This window comes from Colias croceus, chromosome 30, assembly GCF_905220415.1.
Source record: "Colias croceus chromosome 30, ilColCroc2.1".
In the NCBI taxonomy this organism is placed as follows: Eukaryota; Metazoa; Arthropoda; class Insecta; order Lepidoptera; family Pieridae; genus Colias; species Colias croceus.
Window position 1 is genome coordinate 647,102 of NC_059566.1, and position 26,199 is coordinate 673,300.

At 34.5% G+C, this 26,199-nt stretch overlaps 2 protein-coding genes across 3 annotated transcripts; one reads left to right on the top strand and one right to left on the bottom strand.

The window, feature by feature from the left end:
• Positions 1–776: 776 nt before the first annotated feature.
• On the top strand, positions 777–24,749 carry LOC123704566 (ovochymase-2-like). Of its 2 annotated transcripts, XM_045652944.1 has the most exons (10): positions 777–902; positions 14,651–14,737; positions 15,175–15,663; positions 15,895–16,001; positions 17,304–17,384; positions 18,325–18,428; positions 19,029–19,181; positions 19,877–19,968; positions 21,030–21,190; positions 23,720–24,749. In XM_045652944.1, exons 2-10 carry the CDS (start codon positions 14,668–14,670, stop codon positions 24,497–24,499), a joined length of 2,037 nt encoding a protein of 678 aa, XP_045508900.1. In that variant the 5' UTR covers positions 777–902; positions 14,651–14,667; the 3' UTR covers positions 24,500–24,749. The 2 variants fall into 2 exon arrangements, with proteins under 2 accessions (XP_045508900.1, XP_045508902.1); XM_045652946.1 differs by lacking the exon at positions 15,175–15,663.
• LOC123704508 lies at positions 5,523–6,389 on the bottom strand. Its single transcript, XM_045652887.1, has one exon. It carries the CDS (start codon positions 6,387–6,389, stop codon positions 5,523–5,525), a length of 867 nt encoding a protein of 288 aa, XP_045508843.1.
• Positions 24,750–26,199: the final 1,450 nt, after the last annotated feature.

Consider the following 26,199-nt stretch of genomic DNA (forward strand, 5'->3'; position numbering starts at 1 on the left):
GTATTTTATGCTAATAGTTGCATGAAGTATAATATAATAAAACTTTATTTAATTCTTTATATAAATACATAATCAGTTCATTTATGTTCCCACTGTTGGGACACGGGCCTCCTATAGGAGGATACAGGCCATAATCCACCACGCTGGCCAAGCGCGGGCAGATGTTCATGTCTTCAAACTTTGATTTTTGGGAAAGTCTATTTTCTCCCTATGTTTTCCTTCGTCTATTGGAGTAAACTGTTCTAAAACTTGTTAATTGAATTAAGTACCATTTACCAGAGCCATTACAAATAAGGCTATTTGTTTAATAATAAATAAATATTATATTACTACAAAAATAGAAAATAGTACCTAGACCTACATAGGAAAATGTATGTATAACACATCAAAGCAAAACAGCATGCAAAAGCTAGATAGATACATATCTTAGTCTCGAATAACACAAAGACTTTTTACTAATTTAGGTTAAACAAAACTACATGCTTTTAATCATTACATAGTATAAAACAAAGTCGAGTTCCGCTGCCTGTGCGTCTGTATGCTTAGATATTTAAAAAAAAGCAACAGATTTTGATAGGTTTTTATGTTTAGTTAATATTAAAGTAGCTTTAAGTTCATATGGGCCGTAGTTTAAAGTTATTTTAACATTTTCTAACTGTAATAAATAATAATAAATTAAAAATAAAACTTTAAACTACCAACCCTAGCCTTGGCGTGCGCAAGCACAATCAACGACGACAAAACATCAGTACCTACATCAGTATATATCTAACCGTGGAAGGGAACAGTCGTGTTGTGATAGTGATACAAGTACATAGATTATTTATTAATTAAGTGGGTATTCAATAATTATATGTTTCGTTATTGCATTATAAGGACCATTTGCTGCGTTTAAAAACAAGGTTGTATATCTATTTTAATTATTTTTAATGTCATGTATTTTAATTAGTTTATAAGTGTTGTAAAAAGTTGTTTGTTTATAAATTGTAATTGGCATAATGTACATAAGTAGGTACTTTTTGTTTCTTTTTATGTATACTAGCTGTGCCCTGCGGTTTTATCCGTGATCAAAACGCGAAAAGTTAGTAGTATTAGTACTACTCTTCGACTATTATTTTAGATAGCAAACATTGAAATAAAACAATGAAAACAGGCTTTCCCGTTTATAATATTAGTATAGATAGAATCGTTATTTCATATCAAGTCTTCGATTTAAATAAAAAATAGGCAAGATTTTTTTAATTATGATAAATTAAGAGGAAAAAATTGCGTTGTTAGGTATGTGAATATATTACAATATATTTTAATAGTTTCAATCCTTCGTTTCCGTAACTTTGCAATAATAACAAACATAAAGAATGTGTGTTTGTTTGAATAAAATCTGTACAATCAAGAGATGCTTAAAAATATATTAGAAAATATAATTATTTTATGGCGAAAGAATTTTCTAAATGGGTTTAAAAAAAGGTTAAAAATTTGCCACCATTTTTCAAATGTTGAATTTTGAAAATCGAACTGTCTCTTTTGACTTCACTCAAAAACAACTTACTTCATCATCAATCATCATCAATTTAACAATATTTTACGTATAGATATAGATTAAATAAGACCTAATAGATAAATAAATATATATTTTGATAATTGATATGTGTGTACTGTATTGAAACAATGACAAGCGGCTACGTAGTATTTTCATCGACGATAGGTAGGTATATTTATTCAAACAAAATTATTGTTAATAATGAGTTATCACACAGTCCTATTTCCGTTATAATCGCAGTAATACTCTGTGGTAATACAGATAATTAAAATAAATATTTTGTATGAACTTTTGTGTGTCAACTAGGTAGTTGTTGCCCGCAGCTTCGTCTGCGCGGTTAAAATAAATTTTCATGGTACGAATATGGTACAAACGGCTTTCACCCCCTGTTTTATTGCATTGAGGAAATAAATTTTAAAAATTCTTTACTAACTAAGTACTATAGTATTTACTATTTAGCAGTATAGTTTTATATTATCTTACGCTATAAAGTATTCAAAAAAGTAGTTACTAGTAGTAGTCCTACTAATATTATAAATGTGAAAGTTTGTGAGGATGGATGTATGTGTACGTATGTATGTACTCTTTTACGCAAATACTACTGAACCGATTACAATGAAATTTAGCACATATATAGAGGGTAACTTGGATTTACACATAGGATAGGTTTTATCCCGGAAATCCCACGCGAACGGGAACTATGCGAGTTTTCCTTTGAAAACGCGGGCGAAGCCGCCGCGGGCGGAAATCTAGTTGCATTTAAACTAAACTAAAATGTGTCAATTTTTATATTTCTCTGTCTGCGCTTTTTTCTTAAAATTGGCATAATTTTTTTTTCTTCGCATAGGTACCTATTCGGTATTGATACAAATATTTCCAGAAACCAGATACATACCAGGCAAAACTACAAAAAATATATAAAAACAGCAGACCTCGATTTTATGTTTCTTTGTTTTAAAAGTTCTCATTGATGGTGTGGAAATTTTTCTAACGGAATCGTTTTACAAGCAACGTATCTTAATTCTTAGCAAAAAACGTGTCTATTTATGTCTGATTTCACACGACAATTATAATATTACTTATATTTTAAACGTCTCTAAATTAAAAAACAAATTCGCTGTGGCTGTGTGTCCGTTTGTATGCTTAAATCTTTAAAACTACGCAACGGATTTTGATGCAGTTTTCTTTAATAGATAGATGTTTCAAGAGGAAGGTTTTAGCACAGGTTTTAGGATATAATTTACTAGCTTACCGCCCGCGGCTTCGCCCGCTTTGTCTAAAACCTAATAAAATATATACTAAAACCTTCCTCTTGAATCACTCTATCAATTAAAAAAACCGCATCAAAATCCGTTGCGTAGTTTTAAAGATTTAAGCATACAAAGGGACATAGGGACAGAGAAAGCGACTTTGTTTTATAGGGTCATTGCGCTGGTTTTCGTCCAATTATAGGAGTTGCCAACTTTGTGATACGAAATAAATATTTTGGAGCACCCTTCCTTAAACATATAATTTTTTTTTTAAGTCCTTATATAGTCTTCTTTAAGATAATATTAAGGGAAAATAAATCATTTTGATGTATCTTTTTATTTAAATTATTTTCTGCAAAAGTAGGGTAAATGCTAGTTTTCGTCCAAAAAAACTGGTTTTCGTCCTAGTGTAAGCTAGTTTTCGACCACCGTGTAGAAAAAGGAGGGTAGGTCAACTATTAAGTTTAAAATCAATTACAGGTAAATATATACGTTTATTTAATTAACATTACAATTTCTCACTACCCAGGTTTAGTTTTACTTGTGGTTTTACTAATAATAATCAATATAACTAGTCAACACTGAGATCTATGTAGCACTTGGCAGTCCTTATAGGCGTTAGTGATGACTGTATAATCATTCGTAATAAAGAAAGGAATGCGTTCCTTACAATGTAAATGAAACAAGTAATAATTACAGGACTAAGAAATAACATCAAAAAACAGAAATATTCATTCTAACAACAAAAATTTTCATTCTAATACTTTGTTTATCAAATGAAACGTACTATAAACACACAGCCATAATAATAAGTTTTAGCTACAGAATCTTCAGTGTACGCAGCGTCTTTTTTTTCTAGATTTCTTAGACTCCTTCGAGGCCATCTAAAAACAATAAGATCTTTCTGAGGATACGTTGAGTAAGTATAATAAAAAAATACTGCATTGGCAAAACAGACCTAGAATAAAAGATGATACTCAAGTGAATGATAATCAAGAAAAATACAGTGTATTATGTCTGACCTACCCCCATTTATGCTACGAATAATTGACTCTACTTCACATAAGGAGAATGATACATGACTGAATGAATGACAATATTAGGTACCTACAACACTCTGGCCCTCACCAATTATTTATAAGGAAGATACTGAATAGAAAACTTTTCAATACGTAAAAATAGACGAGAAGTAATGCAAAAGAATGGCTATATTTAATTTTTGGATACTCCAATACTCATTCATGGACGAAAACTAAAACATTTAAAGCTAAATTTAGTTTTCGTCCACTTCTTTAAATATTTTTTTATTTTGGCAGCACTGACATAGCAGTGGACGGAAACCAAAAAAAACTAAACTAATAGCAATAAAGATCACTTCGGGAGAAACTATTCAGTATTTTAAAGGTCCGATAAAGTAAAATGACCCTAACAAATATTCACGTAGCTGTTTGAGTTTCCGTCCACTTGGACGAAAACCAAATATTTTGAGAATTTGGTAACCTAGTATCCGTCCACTTAATATTTCGAAGAGTATTATAAAAATGTATGATAAACACTTATAATTGCGTTTATTATGCTTATAAATAAACATACGTACCAAAAACATTACGTAAACTAGCTAAAACAGTGATTTACCTTACCATGAACTTTTCTCGCCGGCAAATTTTTCTCTCGCGCGATGACATCTGCAAGGCACGTATGCGAAGCGGCCACATTTACGTTAATTTTTTGAACTCTCTTCTTGTCAAATCAAATTTTAATGTTGATAGTACTGTTGCTTAAACATTATGGACCGTAAAAAGTGCAAACTTGCGCGGGAAGGTAGGTTTGTATTCAAGTTTTACGCACGTGATTGTAGCAGGTCAGTCAAATGGACGAAAACAGAAGCTGGACGGCAAACCAGCGCAATTACCCTACTATGTAGTGATAACTGCTCGTCCTGGCTTCGCCTACGCAAAGGAAATCCACTAGGATTGACATGTTTCGCGGTAAAATTTGATATCATAAAATAGTTCCGTACTGACGTGAAAGAAAGAAGAACATACAAAGTTTCACTTTAATAATATGTAATAGTAGTAATAATGGAGAGAGTTAAAAGTAATTAGTATCTGAGCTTAGTTAAAAAAAATGCTGTTACGGTGCATTTACATCAAACGAACGAATGCTCATTCTAACCCCACTATGGTTAAATTCTTTTAGTGTAAACAGGCGTAGAACATTCTTTGCGTTCGAAAAGATTCTATGCAATGTTCTAATTCTGAATAGCACTGAATTCGAGTTTTCGTTTATCACTAAAAGACCACAAAAGAATGCTCTTGCTCTATCTCTATGTTCGTTTGATGTAAATCTACCGTTAGTTATTCCTTAGTGACATAAGCTACCTATCAATAGATACGTATTGGAATCGAATAGGTATTTATCGTTAAAAATCCATTTAATTGTTTTTTTCTAGAAAAATATAGATCATAGAAAAAACAAGACATTGTTAACATTGCAATATCAGAATAATCAATCATCTATACGTATATAATAAATCTGTAGAAGGGTCAATTCTGTACATTGAAAATATTGAAAAAATAACTAGCAGGGGGTGTTACTGGATCGATACCAAACCCAAATATGTGATTAAAAAAATTTTTGTCTGTCTGTCTGTCTTTTTTTTTTTTTTTTTTTTATTATAAATAGGTAGACGTTTGACCGCTATCCAGCCTGATGTAAAGCAGTGATGCGATCTATTTAGGAGCACGTCTACCCAGAAGAAACCTATTCACTCTGGACTTGAAGAGCTGGATATTGTAGTCCACGGGGAACACCGACGATGGAAGAGCATTCCATTCCTTCGCAGTTCGGATGAAAAAAGAATTTGCATAACGCTGCGTACGTACATGAGGAATGTCGACTGTGAAGGGATGGAATCCCATTCCCCGTCTAGATGTGCGGTGAAGAAATGGGGAAGATGGAACCAGGTGGTGGAGTTCATTCGCACATTCACCAAAATGAATTCTGTAGAAAACCGATAGGCATGCTACTTGCCGGCGATGGTCAAGACTTTGAAGGCCACGACGAATTAATGAGGGATCGCCAATGATTCTACAAGCACGTCTCTCCATTGATTCCAAAGCACCAAGGTGAGTTTTGGCGGAACCCGCCCAAAGATGACTGCAATACTCCACACACGACCGAATTTGAGCTTGGTAGAGTTGAAGGAGCTGTGCCGGTGTGAAGAAATGTCTCACTTTTGCTAATATGCCAAGCTTTTTGGCAGCTACTTGGGCTTTGGCTTCAATGAATTGACGAAAGTTAAGATTTGCAGAAATCGACATACCCAGTAATTCGAGGTTGGGGGTTAATGCTATCGGTACATCATGAAAAGAAGGAGATAGGTGAAGTGGATTCCGCTTCGCAGTAAAAAGACACGCCTGTGTTTTGGTAGTGTTAAATTCAACCAGATTATCATTGGCCCAATTCGTGACGTCCAGCAAGGCTGAGTTGATACGCGAAATCATGGCCTCCCGTTCAAATCTGATACTGACCTGAGATGCTTGAGCGCTGGACAGGTACCTCTCTACGACAGTAGTATCATCTGCATAACCGAACATGTTAGGTTTGAGGAGGTCGTTTATGTAAGGTCGTTAATGTCTGTCTGTCTGTCTGTATGTGAAGACATCACGTGAAAACTACCGGTTCGATTTCGATGAAACTTGGTATAATTATACCTTATTATCCTGGGCGTAAAATAGGATACTTTTTATCCTGGAAAAATACGTAGAAAAAAAATTAATCTCAATTTTTCAGTTATCCATAGACGTTGTTCTGTAGTAGGTACCGCGAACACACGTTGCGTATTATTATAGACCTAGCCGTATTTGGGTCCAATAGATTTTTATAAGATGTCATTGTCCGAGTTACTCAAAATGGAGAAATAAACCATCCACGCAAAGACACGCACGCACGACATCCGCGCGGACGGAGTCGCGGGCGGAAGCTAGTTCTCAATATAATTGATATTTGATGTTAATCAACTTACCTATTATTTCTTTGAAAAATTATTATTGAAGAATGTATATGCATGCTGTATGAGTAATAACTGGACTGCACCATAGGGGCATTTATTTTTGTATAGGTATATATACTCTGTGGATATACTCGTTTCCTTTGGTATAGTCTGTGTCGCTAGGGATATCGCTTTTTTGTTTTTCTAAAAAACATGTTGCTACAATAGATCTATCTTTATATAACAAACTAGCTTCACGCCCGCAGCTTCTCCTGCTGTGTCTAAAATATAACAAATTATAATACTAAAACCTTCTTGAATCACTCCATCTATTACTAGCGGTCCGCCCCAGCTTCGCCCGTGGTACATATTTTGCAATAAAAGTAGCCTATGTTCTTTCTCAGGGTCTAAAGATTGTCTGTGCCAAATTTCATCAAAATCGGTCCAGTAATTTATGAGCCTATTCATTACAAACAAACAAACAAAGTTTTCCTCTTTACAATATTAGCGTAGGAAAAAAAACTGCATTAAAATCCGTTGCGTAGTTTTAAAAGATTTATACATACACAGGGACATAGGGGCAGAGAAAGCGACTTTGTTTTATACTATGTAGTGATACGTATGTATTCGATTTCTATGTTGTACATTGATGCATGTATCTATAGCGCAATGCATACGACATTTTTGAAAATGCAAGAGAAGAGTATTTTTGTCCCAAACCTTTATTAATTTAAAACGAATATAAAATTAAAAAACCCAAGATCAATAATGATTAATATAGAATCATCAAAATCGATTCACTCAACCCAAAATTTGTGAATAATTAACAAACAAAATTTACCTTATAGATTATTGATTGGCATATTATTTTCTAACTACTTTAAAAGATGGACGTATGACCGCTCTATAACAGTCCATTTTTAATCTGTACTGCTTTTAATTAATAAGATTAGTAGAACGAATTCAATCAGGTTTTGTAAGTACTTTCTACTCATAGTTTTTACATATATATACGCATATATTATTAAAAATAAAGACTTGTTTATCTGTATGTTTTTAATTCGACTCATTTTGATGATTCTTATTCTGACAATTTTTTGAGCACACGAGCTGGCGGGTCACCTTATGGAAAGTGATGCCCAAAATGCATTCGCGATGTTAGGGCCACCACGAATGTGTTGCCGGCCTTTGAGGTAAAAATATGCCCTTTTCTTGAAGGTCTCCGCGTCGAATCTGTTTGGGAATTTCAATAAAATAAATTTATAAAATAATCATGTGTTAATAATGAGGCTACTTTCTTCCCGGAAATCCCATAGGAACGGGAACTATGCGGGTGTTTCTTTGAAAATGCGGGTGAAGCGGGCAGAAATCTAGTTAGGCATAATTTATATATTCTCATAGTTATTTATTTCAACTAAGTTTAAATGAGCGAAGCCATAGTGAACTTCTTGTTACAAAAAAACATTCAAAACCAAGTTATTTTCTGTCGCAAAACAATTTTTTATTCACATTATTTATTCAATATACCTACTTAATATAAATTCTTAATTATTCAAGAAACACGTTCGTTCATACGTTTTTTTCTGTCTGTATTTTTGTGGTAAATGTTACAATCTGTATCATTTTAAAACCGGAAATCTGTTTTTATTTTACAGCTATGTAAGTGAGTGAATAAAAAAAATTGACCCGTCTGTTTGTAATGTCAAATCAACGCTTGCTAATTGCATATGAAAGTGTCTATAAATCTATACTAATATTATAAAGCTGAAGAGTTTGTTTGTTTGAACGCGCTAATCTCGGGAACTACTGGTCTGATTTGTAAAATTATTTAGGTGTAAATAGCCCATTTATCGAGGAAGGCTATAATATCATCACGCTAAGACCAACAGGAGTGGAGCACTGCGGGTAAAACCGCAGGGCACAGCTAGTATATAATAAGCTTCACATGTATGTTTGTATGAAGTTTGTATGTAACCGATTCCTATTTTGTCTCACTTTAAACGGACAGATTTCATTCAAACTTAATATACTTATCAAGGATCGGTTATTTATTTTTGAATTAAACGAGGTAATAAAGTAGGATCTTAGTCGATGATGTTACATAAGATAGGTACTTATGGCGACTTCTTTATAAAATAATAATAGTTAAAAAAAACTAAAAAACACGCTTTTTATAGAAAACCGAACTAAAAAATAGAAAATTTTATCAAATTAGTGTATTGTCATCGGTCCTCAATAAATCTACATAGTTTAAACGAAATCTGGCCGTTTAAAGTGGGTCAAAATCGCGCCAAGAGAAGTCGGTTACAAACATACAAACATACAGGTGAAGCTAATATAAAGCGTGTAAAAAAACTTGAGCGATGTCAAGGGACATCCGGATGGAACGAAGTGTTAAGTTAGAGAGAGACAGACCGAGAGCCACGCGCACGCCGCACTACTCTAGCAAAAAGTGTCGTGACAACTTTTCGTAACAATTTTTTCCGTCTAGCGCCCTTTCACAACGCGCGATAAGGAACTTCGTTCCAAAAAATCTAGAAAAACTCGCGGTCTTCAAGTTGTCTATATTAATATTATAAAGAGGAAAGGTTTGTATGTATGTATGTATGGTTGTCACGCATAAACTTCTGGACCGATTTTGATGAAATTTGGCACAGACAATCTTTAGACCCTGAGAGAGAACATAGGCTACTTTTTATTGCGAAATATGTGCCACGGGCGAAGCCGGGGCGGACCGCTAGTATTAAAATAAATGGCAAAATATACCTGTCTGTAGGTAAAACCCATTTTACCTTCAGTCAATATCTCGTAAATGGATGGGTCAAGGAAAGGTCACGATCTTACCCTTTTATTGTTTTAACAAAATTCGGAAAGATTCATCTCTGCATGCAATTATATTATACATATGTAGGTACTAGCTTCCCGCCTGCGTTTTCAAAGAAAATCCCGCATAGTTCCGCATAGTGGGATTTCCGGGATAAAACCTATCCTATGTGTTAATTCTAGTAACACCCTATATGTGCGCTAAATTTCATTGTAATCGGTTCAGTAGTATTTGACGGAAAGAGTAACAAACATACATACATACACATATTATCCTCACAAACTTTCGCATAGGTAATATTGTGGATAGGATAGGAGAGAATAAATAATGGCGCCAAATTGTATTTGTAAAAAACTAGTGTTCTATTGATTTTTATATAAATACTAGCTTTCCGCCCGACCTATCCTATGTGTTAATCAAAGTACCTTCTATCTGTGTGCTAAATTTCATTGTAATCGGTTCAGTAGTATTTGCGTGAAAGAGTAACAAACACACACATATCATTACAAACTTTCGCATTTATAATATTAGTAGGATTATGATCAATATTTTTTCATAATAATATGGTTTTTATGAATAAATTATAACTTGTTTATTACTTTGCCATAAAAGACAATTACGAGCAATGCAATTATGAGCCTTAATTGGGCGTTGAGCAAATGTAACACGTGGTAATAAATAATAATTATAAACTAACATTTCGTCCGCGGCTTCGCTCGTTATAAAAAATCACTACATAGGTAGTAACTATCTAACAAAGTCGCTTTCTCTGTCCCTATATCCCTATGTATGCTTAAATCTTTAAAACAACGCAACGGATTTTGATCCGTTTTTTTTAATAGATAGAGTGATTCTCGAGGAAGGTTTTAGTACCTATATAAATAATTTATAATTAGGTTTTAGACAAAGCAGGCGGGCGGAAATCTAGAAATATTATAAAGTTAGCTCGAACGCGCAAATCTAAGGAACCACGGGTCCGATTTGAAAAGTTATTTCACTGTTAGATAGTCTATTTATCAACAAGCTACCAATAGGAGTGGAGCAATACGTTATGCGGGTAACACCGCGGGGCACATCTAGTCATTAACATACATACATAAAGATTTTTATTTATTTTATTAAGGCTCATTAGCAGCTGTACATCGATTGTTTTACATAAAAAATACACAAAAAATATAGGACATGGTGGACAACTAATAAAAAATGAGCACTGCATGCACTACAAAAATTAATTACATTAAAAAAAAAAATAATAGGGGAAACTTGCCTAATTCGTACCACTTAAGGAGAACCTCAAAATTTTTGGAAATGAACAATGATACACAGTTATTTATAATAAGTAATTATAATTTCACTAATGTTCTATTAGTATTTCAACAAAAAACAACATATATCTTATAAACTTCTGAGAAATAAACAATTTTCAAAAACTTAAAAAAAGTACGATTTAAGACTATTCATCTTAAATCGTACTAGTATATTCTTAAATCGTACTTTGAGATCCTATCATTGGTTTACAGTCTTAAAAATCACAATCTTAATAATCTTCTCCTCTTTTTCTTAATTTTAATGTACCTAGATTAATCTTATTAATACAGCGGATGGTCTTTGCCAAATCCTGACAGTCATCGCAGTAATAACATTTTGTTTTTTTAGTTGTCCCTGCACATAGCTCATGTAGGTAATTGTGAAGTATGGGTAGGTACCCATACTTCACAATTACCGCATTTAATCATGTTTTCTTTAACGTCTTCTTGACATATTTTGCAATACCAACTGTCATTTTCATCTTGTTCTTGTTTCTTTTTCTTGTTTCCTTTTTGAGGTGTTTTCGTTCGTTCGTACAGGTACGTTTTAAGAAGTTGCTGCGAGTACGAAATAGGCACAAGTATCAAAAGAATTTCAAATTTGCCGCAAAAAAAACTGTCAACGAACAAGCCGGCTTTACTAGGGGAGACCGGGTTTGGTTGTCTCATGGGTTGGTTGTCACAGCGGTCTTAACACAAAACTGAACTATCGAATAAGTCTGTTGAACAGCGTGGCAAAAGCGATATAGTGACAACGCTGTCCCCACTTCGCGTCAGACCGCTCCGATCTGCCGTGAGGGCTTCACAAGTGTTTATTGTTTTCGCATAGCAAAAGTAAATTTTTGTGCTGCTGTGTCGAACCTCGTAAGTATACGTTCTTGTTTTACAGTAATAATCTTTCAGTTCATTTGATGATGATGAAATGTGTTTTATAATATAGTAGTATAGTTTTTTAGATATTCATTAATCGGAATTTATTTTCAATGTTATTTTTCTAAAACGTGTTATGGGGCTCGTTGTCACAAATTTTCGGGGGCTGATTGTCACATGTGACAACCAGCCCCCTGTATGCGAGCTGACTTTATTTGCGTTTTGAGGTTGTTTGTTTCTGCCGTTAATTTTCAATCAACACCGGAAAATCGCCCTAACGAACCTGCTGGAAGTCCATCTATCCTAACGCCAGAAAATTTTATAGAAAGTCCGATGCTAGGGGAATCTTTGTAGAATCAAGTTCCCAATGAGCTCCTGGCGATACCAGGTCCAAGTGGAGTAAGAACCCGGGAGCCCCTAGCGATACCAGGTCTTAGTGGTGTAAAATCTACTCTGAACGTATCCCCGCTTATTTTGAAACCACTACCAAAAGCACCTCCACGCAAGTCACAGCAAGGTGATAAAAGAAAATGTAAATCGGTCATTCTGACAGATATACCGGAAAAGACCTATTTAGAAGAGAAAAAGAAGGAGCAAGATGCTAAGAAAAATAAATTATCAAAACTTGTATTGAGTGAGAAGAAATAAGAGAAGAAGATTTCTAAATCTAATAAAAACAAGAAGAAATCTGACAACAGTGAAGAAGTGAAAGAGAATGAAGATTTCTGCTTAGTCTGTTTGTCGCCATACCCAGCAAGCAAATCTAGAGGTTTGGGTACAATGCCAGGATTGTATATTTTGGGCTCTAGAAACATGCACATCTGGTCTACTAATTTTTTTCTTCTTTTTGCACTATCCCATTAACTTCATACATTTCCTTTCCATCAGGTTGCCTGGTAGAGATTGCTGCTTAGCAATAAGGCCGTCTCTTGTACAAACTATGCCTTTCTTATGTATTAATGTTATTTTTGTCATATTTTAGTTTGTGCAATAAAGAGTTATAAATAAATAAATAAATTACATTTGCTAAAATTGTGATTCTTAATGTTCAGACTGAAATAAAGACTGTCTACGGTTTCATTAGGTTAAGAGTTCTTAATTAAAAACTATTCCGTAAAATTATAAGACCAAAAAGTGACTTTCTATTTATAAATTGCCTGCTACTTAGTATGTGACTACCTACCCTAGGCATTGTGACAACCATCCCTGACCCGGGGTTATAAGTCACATTTTTCTTTGGAGTGAAAATACAAAATATTTCTACAACTGATAATATTATACAAAAATACGTTTATTTATTTTGTACCAGAATAATTACACTATCCTTTGGTATACAAATATCATTCCTAAACAACGTATTTTGGAAGTTACATAAAAAAAGAAAAAAATGTGACTTTCATCCCCGCTCTCCCCTATGTGAAATATATTCACAAATATACGCATAAATATAAAATAAACAGTTAAACAACTTATGAACGGTATACTTGGAAGACAGTTCTTGTGAAGTGTGCGAAAAAATTACTCAAAAAGTAAGAAAAAACTTACTTGATAAATATTTTAGTCGGGAGCAACGTAACAGGTATTTATTTGTCACATGGCAATATGGCCGACTATTATTGACATTTTATGCCACCAGAGACGCTGGTAACTATTACCCAAGCCGAGATATAGACGAGGTACGATTTAAGCGCAGGTACGAATTATGCAAGTTTACCCTAATAGTTTAAAAAAACTAAAAAACACGCTTTTTATAGAAAACCGAACTAAAAAATAGAAAATTTTATCAAATTAGTGTATTGTCATCGGTCCTCAATAAATCTACAAAGTTTGAACGAAATCTGGCCGTTTAAAGTGGGCCAAAATCGCGCCCAAAGAAGTCGGTTACAAACATACAAACATACAGGTGAAGCTAATATAAAGCGTGTAAAAAATATACACATTAAATACATTTTAACTTAATAAAATACATTTTAAAATAATCAAAAATTTAAATAACAATATAATAATCAAAATGAAATAAAATTAATTGAAATCTAAACAAATAAAATTAAAACGTTACTTTAAAATTGACTACATATATACAATTCAAAGTAAATTAATATAAAGTGCAGAATTATTTCTTTTTCCAACATAAATAAACAACAAAATCATGTATAAAAGAGAGGTACCTAGTATAATTAAACACTGACATGGTTGATCGCTTGCAACGTCTGTTTTAATTTTTCCTATATTATCAAAATGTATAATATCTAGTGTATATCTAGTGTATGATTTACTATTCGAAGATTGGTGTTATGTACCTATCTTACAGATATAATTGTGGCATTCTCAATGCTATTTTTAGGGATCCTTTTAAAATAATTTCTATACAAACAACAGTGATATTTACAAATAAAGGTTTCCTTATAATTAATTATTCCAATAACATTGAACAAGGCCGTTATTACGACTTGCGGTTAAATGAATTATCTAGTGGATATACTTTTATCAATACTCTATATTCAATTATTTACTATAGAGCTGAAGTTTGTTTGTATGAATGCACGTATCTCAGGAACAGCTGAATCGAATAAAGTTAAATTTACCTTACCTTTGTACACGATTGATGTGGATTAAAAAAAACCTTAAGGGTGCTTTTACACCAATAATGTGGGAGTATTTGTTGCGAGGAATGTGTTTGTAAATAGCCAATAGTACCACTTCAAACTTCATACTAAATGAAGCGATATGATTGGTTATTTACACATTCCTCGCTATACAACCTCGCACGTTGGTGGACAAGCACCCTAAAATGGGTGCATATAGTTTGTCAAACCTAAAATCTTTAAGAAAATGTAATAAATTAATAAAATATATCAATTGCAGGTGAATAAAATGACAACATGGATTGTAAGGTCCTCAAATCAACGTTACTTCTGCTCGTTATAACGCAGACGACGGGACAATTCTTTGGTAAGTTATTTTATTAATTATATAGTTATAAATAAAATAATTAAATTCATACAAAACTATAAAATACTTTGTCTATTTAAATTCCTCATTTATTATTTAAAGTGATGTAAGTATAAGCTATAACAGAACTAATTTAGAAGGTGGTTGTGAAAATAGCTATTTTATAATATTATCCTCTAATTTCTACGGATAATAATTTAATAATAAATTTTCCTCTAATGCTGATTTCTGATCATTTAGGTACTTACACTTGTAAAACTAATTAATAATATAACGTCGAAGTTTCGAATATTTTTATGTGACATGTATTCAGTATTGAAAGCAATCAAATATTATTAATGAAAAATAATAGGAGGTAGTTTTCAATCCAAAGCCAAGCTAAACACTCAAAAATAAGATCTTATTCTAAACTAAATAACGTTCAAATTCCCTTACAGATTTCTTCTCAGCGCTCCAACCTGTGATCCAACATCCAATACAAGGCAGATATGACGTCACAACGAAACGAATCCGAACACAGACAGAACCAAAACGCAATCATTCCATCTCACACAACCCAGTCGAAACAGAAAGAGACAGACGAACGCACACACAAACTAGTCATGCAAAAACTAGACCTAAGACAACAGTACACAATAACTACAGTACGCAAAAGCCAAAACGAAAGAACACAGTGAAACCTAGTCCAGATGCTATTTACTTCAATAGTGATAGAAATATAAATAGATACACAGAATATACAACACGCAATCCGTTCGTAAATGGTGTAAGACCAGCCATAGTAAATGGTCCACCTATAACGAATAGGCCGCCAACACACGCGCCGCAGTTTGTCGAAAATGCTAGCCCGGAATTGATAATTGGACCAGACGAAGACTATATGAGTGATACAGAGAAACTGAGATATTTAGAAGTGGCTGAACGAAGTAAGTATCAAATCAATTCGACTTTTTCCCCTAGTTAGGGTTCCGTACTGTAAAACGGGACCCTATTATAGAGAGTTGAGACTTCGTTGTCCTACCTCGATAAATCTAACACCGTTAGAATTTTTCATATCGGACCAGTAGTTCCCGAGATGAGCGCGTTCAAACAAACAAACAAACTCTTCAGCTTTATAATATTAGTATAGATACAATTATTGAACATTATATTTTCAGTGTGCGAAAAATACAAATCGCTAGATGTGAAGCAACTACAAGCTATACCGTTGGTACCATCACCACGGCCTGTGAGAGTCAACGTATCTTCGTGCGTTCCTTCTGAGGTATTTTTTTATCACTATCACTATCACTATTAATATCACTATCATTATCACTATCACTATCACTACCACTATCACTATCACTACATAGTATAAAACAAAGTCGCTTTCTCTGACCCTGTCCCTGACCCTATGTCTCTTTGCCTATACTTAAATCTTTAAAACTACGCAACGGATTTTGATGTGTTTTTTTTTAATAGATAGAGTAATTCAAGAGGAAGGTTTTAGTATATAATTTATTAGGTTTTAGACAAAGCAGGCGAAGCCGCGGGCGGTAAGCTAGTATAATATAATTTCAGGGTCCAAAAAACAACGAAAAATGAAAAATATATTAAATTTATAAACGACAATATCTTAACTTTAAGATAATGTTTTTATACTAAGAAATAATTAAAATTATATCTTTATCTTAAAAGGTTTCTCTTGTTATTAAAGTTTATATTATATTAAAATAATCAAAAAAGAAAATAAAATATAGTTAAATGAATAAGTTTTATCTAAGTCGTAAATTTGTCTTATAATTAGACACTTTTTATCAAACAGAATTAATGTAAAATCTCTGATTTTTCAATCCTTGGTTAAAACTTATCCGTCCAATAAAGTATTACACGATAATATAAAAATTTCACCTGTAAATTGTCAAATACAGGTAATTAGAATACATTTTTGAAATCGTAGTTTAATACGTTATTCAACGAATAACTTTTAACCAAGGATTGGAAAATCAGCCCTAAACGGACAGATTTAATTCGAACCTGTACACCTGCCAAGAATCATTGAGAATACAGCTTAGAGCGTGTTTTTTTAACCGACTTCAAAAAAAGGAGGAGGTTATCAATTCGGCCGGTATGCGGATGCGGGATGGTGTCGTCCCATAAAAATTTTATTCGGATAGGCCCAGTAGTTTTAATTTTATGAGCATTTTTGTCTGTATTTGTAAATGTTGCAAGTGCAAGTTTGAAGTCGGTTGTTTTTAACGCAGTTATCACTTGATTTGTTTCTTTTTTCTATTATATTTTGTAGTAAATACCTACAAATAATAGTTATTATAACTTACTAGGTTTCCGCCCGCGGCTTCGCCCGCGCAGTCAAAGAAAAACCCGCATAGTTCCCGTTCCCGTGGGATTTCCGGGATTGCGTCATTTTTCCGGGATAAAAAGTAGCCTATGTCCTTTCTCGGTTATCAAAATATCTCCATACCAAATTTCATGAAAATTGGTTCAGTAGTTTAGGCGTGATTGAGTAACAGACAGACAGACAGAGTTACTTTCGCATTTATAATATTAGTATGGATTATTTCCATAGGTACCGTTGGTAGTTGGAGGTAAGGTGGTCAGCGTGAAGGAGTTCCCTCACATGGCACTTCTAGGCTGGCCGAAGAGTATAGTAAGTTTTTATACAGCTTTTTATTAATTAGGTATTAATTCGAAGTTGGCTTGGTTGGTAGTGGTCTTCCAAGCCAGAGGTCGTGGGTTCGATTCCCACCCGGGGCAAATATTTGTGTGATGAACATCGATGTTTGCTCTGTGTCTGGGTGTTAATTATCTAAATAAGTATTTATTTAAAATTATATATGTATGTTTATCAGCCATTTGGTTTCCATAACACAAGCGAAAGCTTAGTATGGGATCAGATCGTGCCGTGTGTGAAATTTATCCTGAAATATTTATTTATTTATTTTCCAATATTTTTCTTTGCAGCAGTCTATACATATAGCGTGAAGTTATATTTACTACAAATAATATTTTTAAGTGAATCTTCTTTGCGCGTTGAGAGTAAAATTTCATCGCGTCATCACAATACCGTCACGTCATGGAGTAAGGCGACGATTTTGGTATTTGAATCTTGCCAAAGAAGTTTCACTTCTGACACGGGTGCTCGGCACACACGCTCTTTTATAATCTTTGTTATTTCTTTAAATTTATAAAGAATTAGCGGTCCGCCCCGGCTTCGCCCGTGGTACATATTTACGATTTCTCTATATCATCCTCGTACTTCAAGGAATCTAATAAAAAAAGAATTATCGAAATCGGTTCAGCCGTTCACACGTGATGCGGTGACAACGCAAAACGGGTTTCATTTTTATATATACCTACTAGCGGTCCGCCCCGGCTTCGCCCGTGGTACCCACATGTTTAAATTACTATCCTATCTCTCAAGTTGGATCGAACTGCACATGGTGTGCGAATTTTATTATAATCGGTTAAGTGGTTTAGGAGTCCATTGAGGACAAACATTGTGACACGAGATTTATATATATAAGATAGATAGAAAAAATTCTAATTGTAAATTATAAATAAACAATAATTTGTTATTTCTTTTACAGTCTGGTGGTTATTCCTGGAAGTGTGGAGGCAGTCTGCTTAGCGACAGATATGTTCTGACAGCAGCCCACTGTGCATATCAAGATAAGGATAATACGGTTGCTACGTAAGTTATTAATAATTTTATTTTATTTACTAGCGGTACGCCCCGGCTTCGCCCGTGGTACATGTTTACGTTTTCTCTACATAAGAACCATCGTCGTACTTCAAGGAATATAATAAAAAAAGAATTATCGAAATCGGTCCACCCGTTCACGCGTGATGCCGTGACCAAGGAAAACGGGTTTCATTTTTATTACATATAAAAATGAAACCCGTTTTATATAGATAATGATATACTGTAATATAAACTAATAGGATAATGAACAATATTATATACCTAACTACATAATAATACATAAAAATTAAAGGACAATTTCACACACGGCACGATCTGATCCAATACTAAGCTTTCGCTTGTGTTAATTTTATATAACCATTCTGGGTCTTCAGCTACACACAACATTTCATTGTAATCGGTTCAGTAGTATTTGCATGAAAGAGTATGATATAGAGTGATTACTTAGAATAGGTTTTATCCCGGAAATCCCACGGGAACGGGAACTATGCGGGTTTTCCTTTGAAAACGCGAGTGAAGCCGCGGGCGGAAAGCTAGTTCTAAATAATCCTTAATTAATAAAAATAACAATTAAAATTCTTATTTCAGAGGTCCACCCCGTGCTGTACAATTAGGGTCTTCGTATCTAAACGACCCTGGGGCGTTAGTGATCAAAGTGGCGTCTGTAACTAGACACCCTAAGTATAAGTTGCCGAAGTCTTACTTTGATTTGGCTTTGGTCAAGTTGGAGAAGTCTGTGACGTAAGTAAAAGTGAATAAAATATTAATAATAAATTTTATTAATTAAACAGCTTTCGGCCCGCGGCTTCGTCCGCTTTGTCTCTATAAAGCTGAAGAGAGACTAGTATTATAAAGGTGAAGAGTTTGTTTGTTTGTTTGAACGCGCTAATCTCAGGAACGATTTGAAAAATTCTTTCGGTGTTAGATAGCCCATTTATCGAGGAAGGCTATAGGCTATATATCATCACGCTAAGACCAACAGGAGCAGAGCAATGTGAAACCGCGGGGAACAGCTAGTACATTATATAAATAAAATATAAAAAAGAAAAATATACTAAAACCTTCTCCGAGTATCACTTTAACTATAAAAAAACCGTATCAAAATCCGTTAATAACAAAGGAATATGATTATAAAAGAATTTCCGAAATTGGTTCAGCCGTTCTCGAGTTTTGCGCTTAGCATCAAAACTCAAAACCTCAAACAACATTGATTTATTCAATAAGACTTCTTCTAGAAGCACTTTTGAATCTTCATAACATTTTTTTAACATTTACCACCGATTCGGAAAGCAGTATCTATGGAGAAGAACCGGCAAGAAACTCCATAGTTGCTCTTTTAAAATCATGTCAATATTACAATTTAATTTTACATAATATGTAACTACATAATATATGCCTCATTTTTATATTATAAATTATTAATTTATTTATTCCAGATTTTCCGAAGTGATCAGACCGGCTTGTCTGGGCAGACCGCCGCCACCAGGCAAGCCCATAATTGCGACTGGATGGGGTAGAACTGAGTTCCGTAAGTTTTCATCACAGTTAATTTTTTTTGTATATACAGGGTGTCCCACTGTTGGTATACTAAGCTCAAAGAAGGTTATAGTTTTACATATACTGAGTACGAAAAAAATATTTTAAAAATTTCAGACGCATTTTTTTTAAATCCGTTAAAAAGTCTTTAATTTCTAAAATATGTATACTCGCGTAAAATCTAACACTAGAAAATACTAGGATATATCTAATTTATTCGTCCTTTATTGCAGCCCAATTGTGACAAACATCCTCACTAACTAAATACACATACAATCTTATAGTTGAATTTGATATTTTTGGTTTTATGGCATTCAAAAAATATAAATTTATAAAGAAAAAAAAAATTCAATCAGGAGGCGGGACTCTAAAGAATAGAAAAAACTGAAAGAATAGAATAAATTCGATCGCTCAGGCGGGTCACGAGTGGCTGAGTTGGTGAGGCATCCGCCCCGGAATGGCGCGAAAGGATGCGGGTTCAAGTCCCGCTGAGTGATCGAATTTTTCTATCCATACTAATTATATAAATGCGAAAGTAACTCTGTCTGTCTGTTACTCAATCACGCCTTAACTACTGAACCAATTTGCATGAAATTTAGTATGTATATATATATATATATATATAGTTCTTTCTTTCTTTCTATAGAGATATTTTTGATATCCGAGAAAGGATATTAGGCTACTTTTTATCCTGGAAATCCCACGGGAACGGGAACTATGCGGGTTTTTCGTTGCGCGGGAGAGGCCGCGGGCGGAAATCTAGTTTTTTAAAAATTTATATCTTTAAATATATTCAACTAGCTTTTCACCCGCAGCTTCGCCTGCGCAGTCAAAAAAAACCTGCATAGTTCCCGTTCCCGTGGGATTGCCGGGATAAAACTATATCCTATTTCCCGGGGTAAAAAGTAGCCTATGTCCATTCTCGGGTATCAAACTATCTCTATACCAAATTTCATGCAAATTGGTTCAGTAGTTAAGGCGTGATTGAGTAACAGACAGACAGACAGACAGAGTTACTTTCGCATTTTTAATATAAGTATGGATTTGATCCAGGAGGAGAGCAATCGTTCGAACTGCGCAGTGTATCGATCCCAGTGTGGGAGATGTCGGAGTGCCGGCGCGTGCTGGGCGCGTCCCGCAAGCTGCCCGACGGGCCGCGCGCCGACACGCACATATGTGCGGCCGAGCTGCGGGGCGGGAAGGATACCTGTCAGGTATTGGGTGATACTATACGAGCGGTTTTCCCGCCGCGGGAATCCGCTCGCCAAAGCTGCCGCAGACCATCAAACTGCACGGGACGCGGTTTATCGCTGTTTTCTGTTCATTTGAACATCACAATGATGTAACGTAGCGGGAAACCGCCCGTGTAGTTTAAAGCGCCGGTTATCAGCGGCGGTTTGACGCTGCATGCGGCGGTCGAATTTGTCCCGCCTGTGAACCGCGACGGGAAACCGCGCAGTGTAGTATGCAGCGTACAACTTTCATATTAAATTGTGACTAGTGCGGTTCAGAAGCGGAATCCCGCGGCGGGAAAACCGCTCGTATAGTATCACCCATAATCTCGTGTCACAATGTTTGTCCTCAATGCAGGACTCCTAAACCACATAACCGATTATAATAAAATTCGCACACCATGTGCAGTTCGATCCAACTTGAGACATAGGATAGTTTAAATCTCAAATCGTTTTAGAGAAAACCGGCGAAGCCGCGGGCAGTAAGTAAGGCTGCGGGGCGGGAAGGATACCTGTCAGGTATCATCTCGTGTCACAATGTTTGTCCTCAATGGACTCCTAAACCACATAACCGATTATGATAAAATTCGCACACCATGTGCAGTTCGATCCAACTTGAAACATAGGATAGTTTAAATCTCAAATCGTTTTAGAGAAAACGGGCGAAGCCGCGGGCAGTAAGTAAGGCTGCGGGGCAGGAAGGATACCTGTCAGGTATTGTTTGTTGCTAGCTGCTCCGCGCTTTCACCCCCGTGGCTACACTCCTATTGGTCGCAGCGTGATGATATATAGCCTATAGCCTTCCTCGATAAATGGGCTATCTAACACCGAAAGAATTTTTCAAATCGGACCAGTAGTTCCCGAGATTAATGCGTTCAAACAAACAAACTTCAACTTTATAATATTAGTGTAGATTAGAAACTAGCTTACCGCCCGCGGCTTCGCCAGCTTTGAATTAATTAATCTTATAATATATATATAAATCTCGTGTCATTATGTTTGTCCTCAATGGACTCCTAAACCACATAACCGATTATAATAAAATTCGCACACCATTTGCAGTTTGATCCAACTTGAGACATAGGATAGTTTAAATCTCAAATCGTTTTAAAGAAAACGGGCGAAGCCACGGGCAGTAAGCTAGTTTAGTATAGATTTTCCGCGCGCCAGGCCATCGTAGATTTGCTCATTTGAAATGGCCAATTTAGTTTGGCCAGATCGTTAAATCGTGAACGTTTCACGAAATGCGACCAGTTTGTTTCTTTATGGGAAATACTCCTGAAATAAATCAATTTTATTTTTTAAAAAGCGATTCGCTTTTGGCGTTGTTTATTAAAGTCTAACCTTTACCTAACCTAACTGTTTTCTATTGAAAAAACCATTCGCTTCTGATATTCGCCGGCGCTACCGCGGCACTAACTTAAATGACAATAAACAAGTTCTTAAAATATTCTGAATTTTTATATTAAGGAAACATAGTTACGTAGAATAAAATTAAGATTAATTTTTTTATACATATGTTTCCAGGATAAAAAGTATCCTATTTTACGCCCAGGATAATAAGGTATAATTATACCAAGTTTCATCGAAATCGAACCGTTAGTTTTCACGTGATGTCTTCACATACAGACAGACAGACAGATAAAAAATTTTTTAATCACATATTTGGGTTTAGTATCGATCCAGTAAACACGCCCTGCTATTTATTTTTTCAATATTTTCTATGTACAGAATTTACCCTTCTACAGATTTATTATATGTATAGATTATGTTTTATATACAGGGTGTCCCACTATTGGTATACTAAGCGCGAAGGTACTTGTAGTTTTGCATACACTGATCACGAAAAATACTTAAAACAACAAAATTACGTCAAAAATTGTTTGCTTAATTTTTCCTGAAAATCCATGTTTTCTTCTCTAACTTCGCTGAGTTCGCGCAACCGGTATATACCGCTTATCTAAGTGAGCATTTTGTCTATGGAAACATAATATTAAACGACAAACATAGGGTTTTAAAAATTCATCTATTTGAAAAAAAAAAATGTGTCTGGAATTTTATAAGTATTTTTTACGTACTCCTTTGAGCTTAGTATACCAACAGTGGGACAACCTGTATAGATGTACTAAAGTTTCTTTTATACTATGTAGTGATTTATTGTGTACTAGCTTTTCGCCCGCAGCTTCACCCGCGTAACCCGCACAGTTCCCGTTTCCGTGGTATATCCGAGATTATCCTATCCTATGTCATTTTCAGGTCTCTAACTATATCTGTACCAAATTTCATTCAAATCGGTTCAGTGGTTAAGTGTAGAACAGACGGACAGACAGTTACTGCCGCATTTATAATATTAGTCAGGTTTAGGATTTTTAATATTCTAAATAAAACAACATTTTTTTTTTCTTTTTCTTTAATCAACGAAAATTATTTATCATAAATATAAACATATAAGTGTGTATTTAATATAAATAAAACAATTATATCCATTGTTCATATAAAATTATCTTACAGGGTGACTCAGGCGGTCCAGCACAAATCCAAGATGGCTGCGTTTGGCGCGTAGTTGCTGTGACGTCACTCGGTAGATCTTGCGGAGCTCCGAACACACCAGCATTATATGCCAAAGTATATCCCGTGTTCATCGCGTCTGTAGTATTCAACGGACAGACAGACAAACGAGAATTTAACATAAACCAGAATCAGAATCAAGATTCTGGAAGTTATAATCGACGCGAAACAACTACAGTGAGATATCAAGAGAATTATAATAGTTATAATCAAAATGATTATAATGATCAGAATCGTGGACAAGTTTCTACAACGACAAGCAACTACGGCAATTACAATATTCAGAATAATAGAAATAATGAACAATATACTAATAACAATAATCGAGGACAGAATATTATTACGACTACTGTAAATCCAAGTAGCAATCATCGAGAGAATAATTACAATAATCAGAATCAGAATCAATACGATTCTGGATTTTATAACGCAGAAAATGATAAAAAGAGTGAGAATAGTGACAGTGGACAATATAGACCACAAAGACAGGAAACAAATAAGCCAGATTATAATAATTATAATACAGATACCAATAATAGATATCCCAACGATTATAATAAAGAATATTACAGCAACGGTTATTATAATCAGAATCAGAATCAGAATCAGAATCAGAATCAGAATAATTATAACTATTATACTACTGAGGGTTATAATTATGAAAAAAGACCGTATGATGATCATAATGCAAATGTGGATGATGGCAGGATTTGGTGGACATAGTTGGCAGTCTTAGACTTATAATTAACTAGCTGTGCCCCGCGGTTTTACCCGCATGTCTCCGCTCCTGTTGGTCTTAGCGTGATGATATAAAGCCTATAGCCTTCCTCGATAAATGGGCTATGTAACACTGAAAGAATTTTTCAAATCGGACCAGTAGTTCCTGAGATTAGCGCGTCCAAACAAACTCTTCAGCTTTATAATATTAGTATAGATTAGCAGTATTATTGACAGTGTGGAAAAATGACAGAGCTATATAGGTTGTATATCGCCATCACTTTCTCACACTAGAAATAAAACTGCTATAAGACATCATGATAACTCCTGCTCAAATAATAATAATAAAAAAAAATGTGTGCGTGTACTAGTGTACACACGTAAGAAGTGAAACTTCTTTATGACCTTATTTTTCAAAAAATAATTTACTATATACAACTTTACAGAAATACGTCGAATCACGCGTGGTAGGGATAAGAAAAAGATGGCGCGTAACGGAAAAATGTCACGCGTAACGAAGAAATCTTACACTAAATTTTTTTCCAACCCCGATAAAGAAGTTTCACTTAAAAAAAAGTGTAGTAATCACTTGAAAAACCCTGTGCCAAGTAGTGACATAATATAAAGAACTGAGAAAATATTAAAAGATCGTTTAAAAATGTCCGTAAGTTTTATAAAACATTCATTGAAATTAACACCTTATTTCGTGGCAGTTATGTTCAAATTTGTATTAGTCATTAGGAAACTCTGCTTAATATATTGGGCAGAGTTTTGCATTGGACAATTTGGGCAGTATTGTGACCCTAGTTATTTACGGACTTACTAATAAAAAGTTAAACATAGATAAATTTCTACCATTTTCTACCATAGCTGTGTCCTGCTCTTGCTCACATGAAACGTCAATCATAAAAACAAGACAGGTATATTGCAATTTTATTTAAAGGTTTCTAGAGTATCTGTAAAGACTTTGATAATTTTATAAGTTTATTAAATTGTGCAGTGAACATAACATAGTGCGTAGGTACTTAGATATTTATTTATTTGAAAGGGTCATTGATCCTGAATGACAAACTTTACATTTTATATGTATTTGTTATTATAAATAAATGATTTTTACTGGACACACAATATTTAGCGTCCAATGAAGTTGGAAAATGTATTTTTGAAGTGAAACTTCTTTAGGCGCATTGAGTGTAAACTTTCAAGGTTGCGTCATGGCAATATCGTCACGTCATGGAGTAAGGCGACGATTTTAGTATCTTTGAATCTTGTCAAAGAAGTTTCACTTCTGACACGTGTGCTCGGCACCTAAATAATTCGGCTCTTTATTTTTACAATTTTTAAAAATAATTGTTACATCACTCAAAGAATTATTTTATTAAAGTATGTTACTCCAAGTTCTATTAGTACTATGTAGATTGTGTTATGAGATTTTCTAAAAAATAAAGAGCGCAAGAGCAACTTTTGTCTCCTTCACTATTGAGTCTCTCCCATCAACTCTATGGGCTAGTAAGAAAGTGCGCGCACGTAGCGACGCAACTCCCCATAGAGTTGATGGGAGAGACTAAATAGTGAAGGAGACAAAAGTTGCTCTTGCGCGCTAACTCTAAAGGTAAGTAGATAATATGAATTTTAGTATCTATTGAGACACCTAACCACCTGAGTTTGTAAACCATCACGAATATAAAAAAATAAATAAACTATGA

Bases quoted from the DNA above. Each gene is read 5' to 3' on its own strand.
- LOC123704566 (XM_045652944.1), top strand. From the start codon at position 14,668: ATGGATTGTAAGGTCCTCAAATCAACGTTACTTCTGCTCGTTATAACG. The intron at 17,385-18,324 runs GTAAGTTTTTAT...TTTCTTTTACAG, and splicing joins TAGGCTGGCCGAAGAGTATA to TCTGGTGGTTATTCCTGGAA. The intron at 19,182-19,876 runs GTAAGTAAAAGT...TATTTATTCCAG, and splicing joins AAGTTGGAGAAGTCTGTGAC to ATTTTCCGAAGTGATCAGAC.
- LOC123704508 (XM_045652887.1), bottom strand. From the start codon at position 6,389: ATGTTCGGTTATGCAGATGATACTACTGTCGTAGAGAGGTACCTGTCC.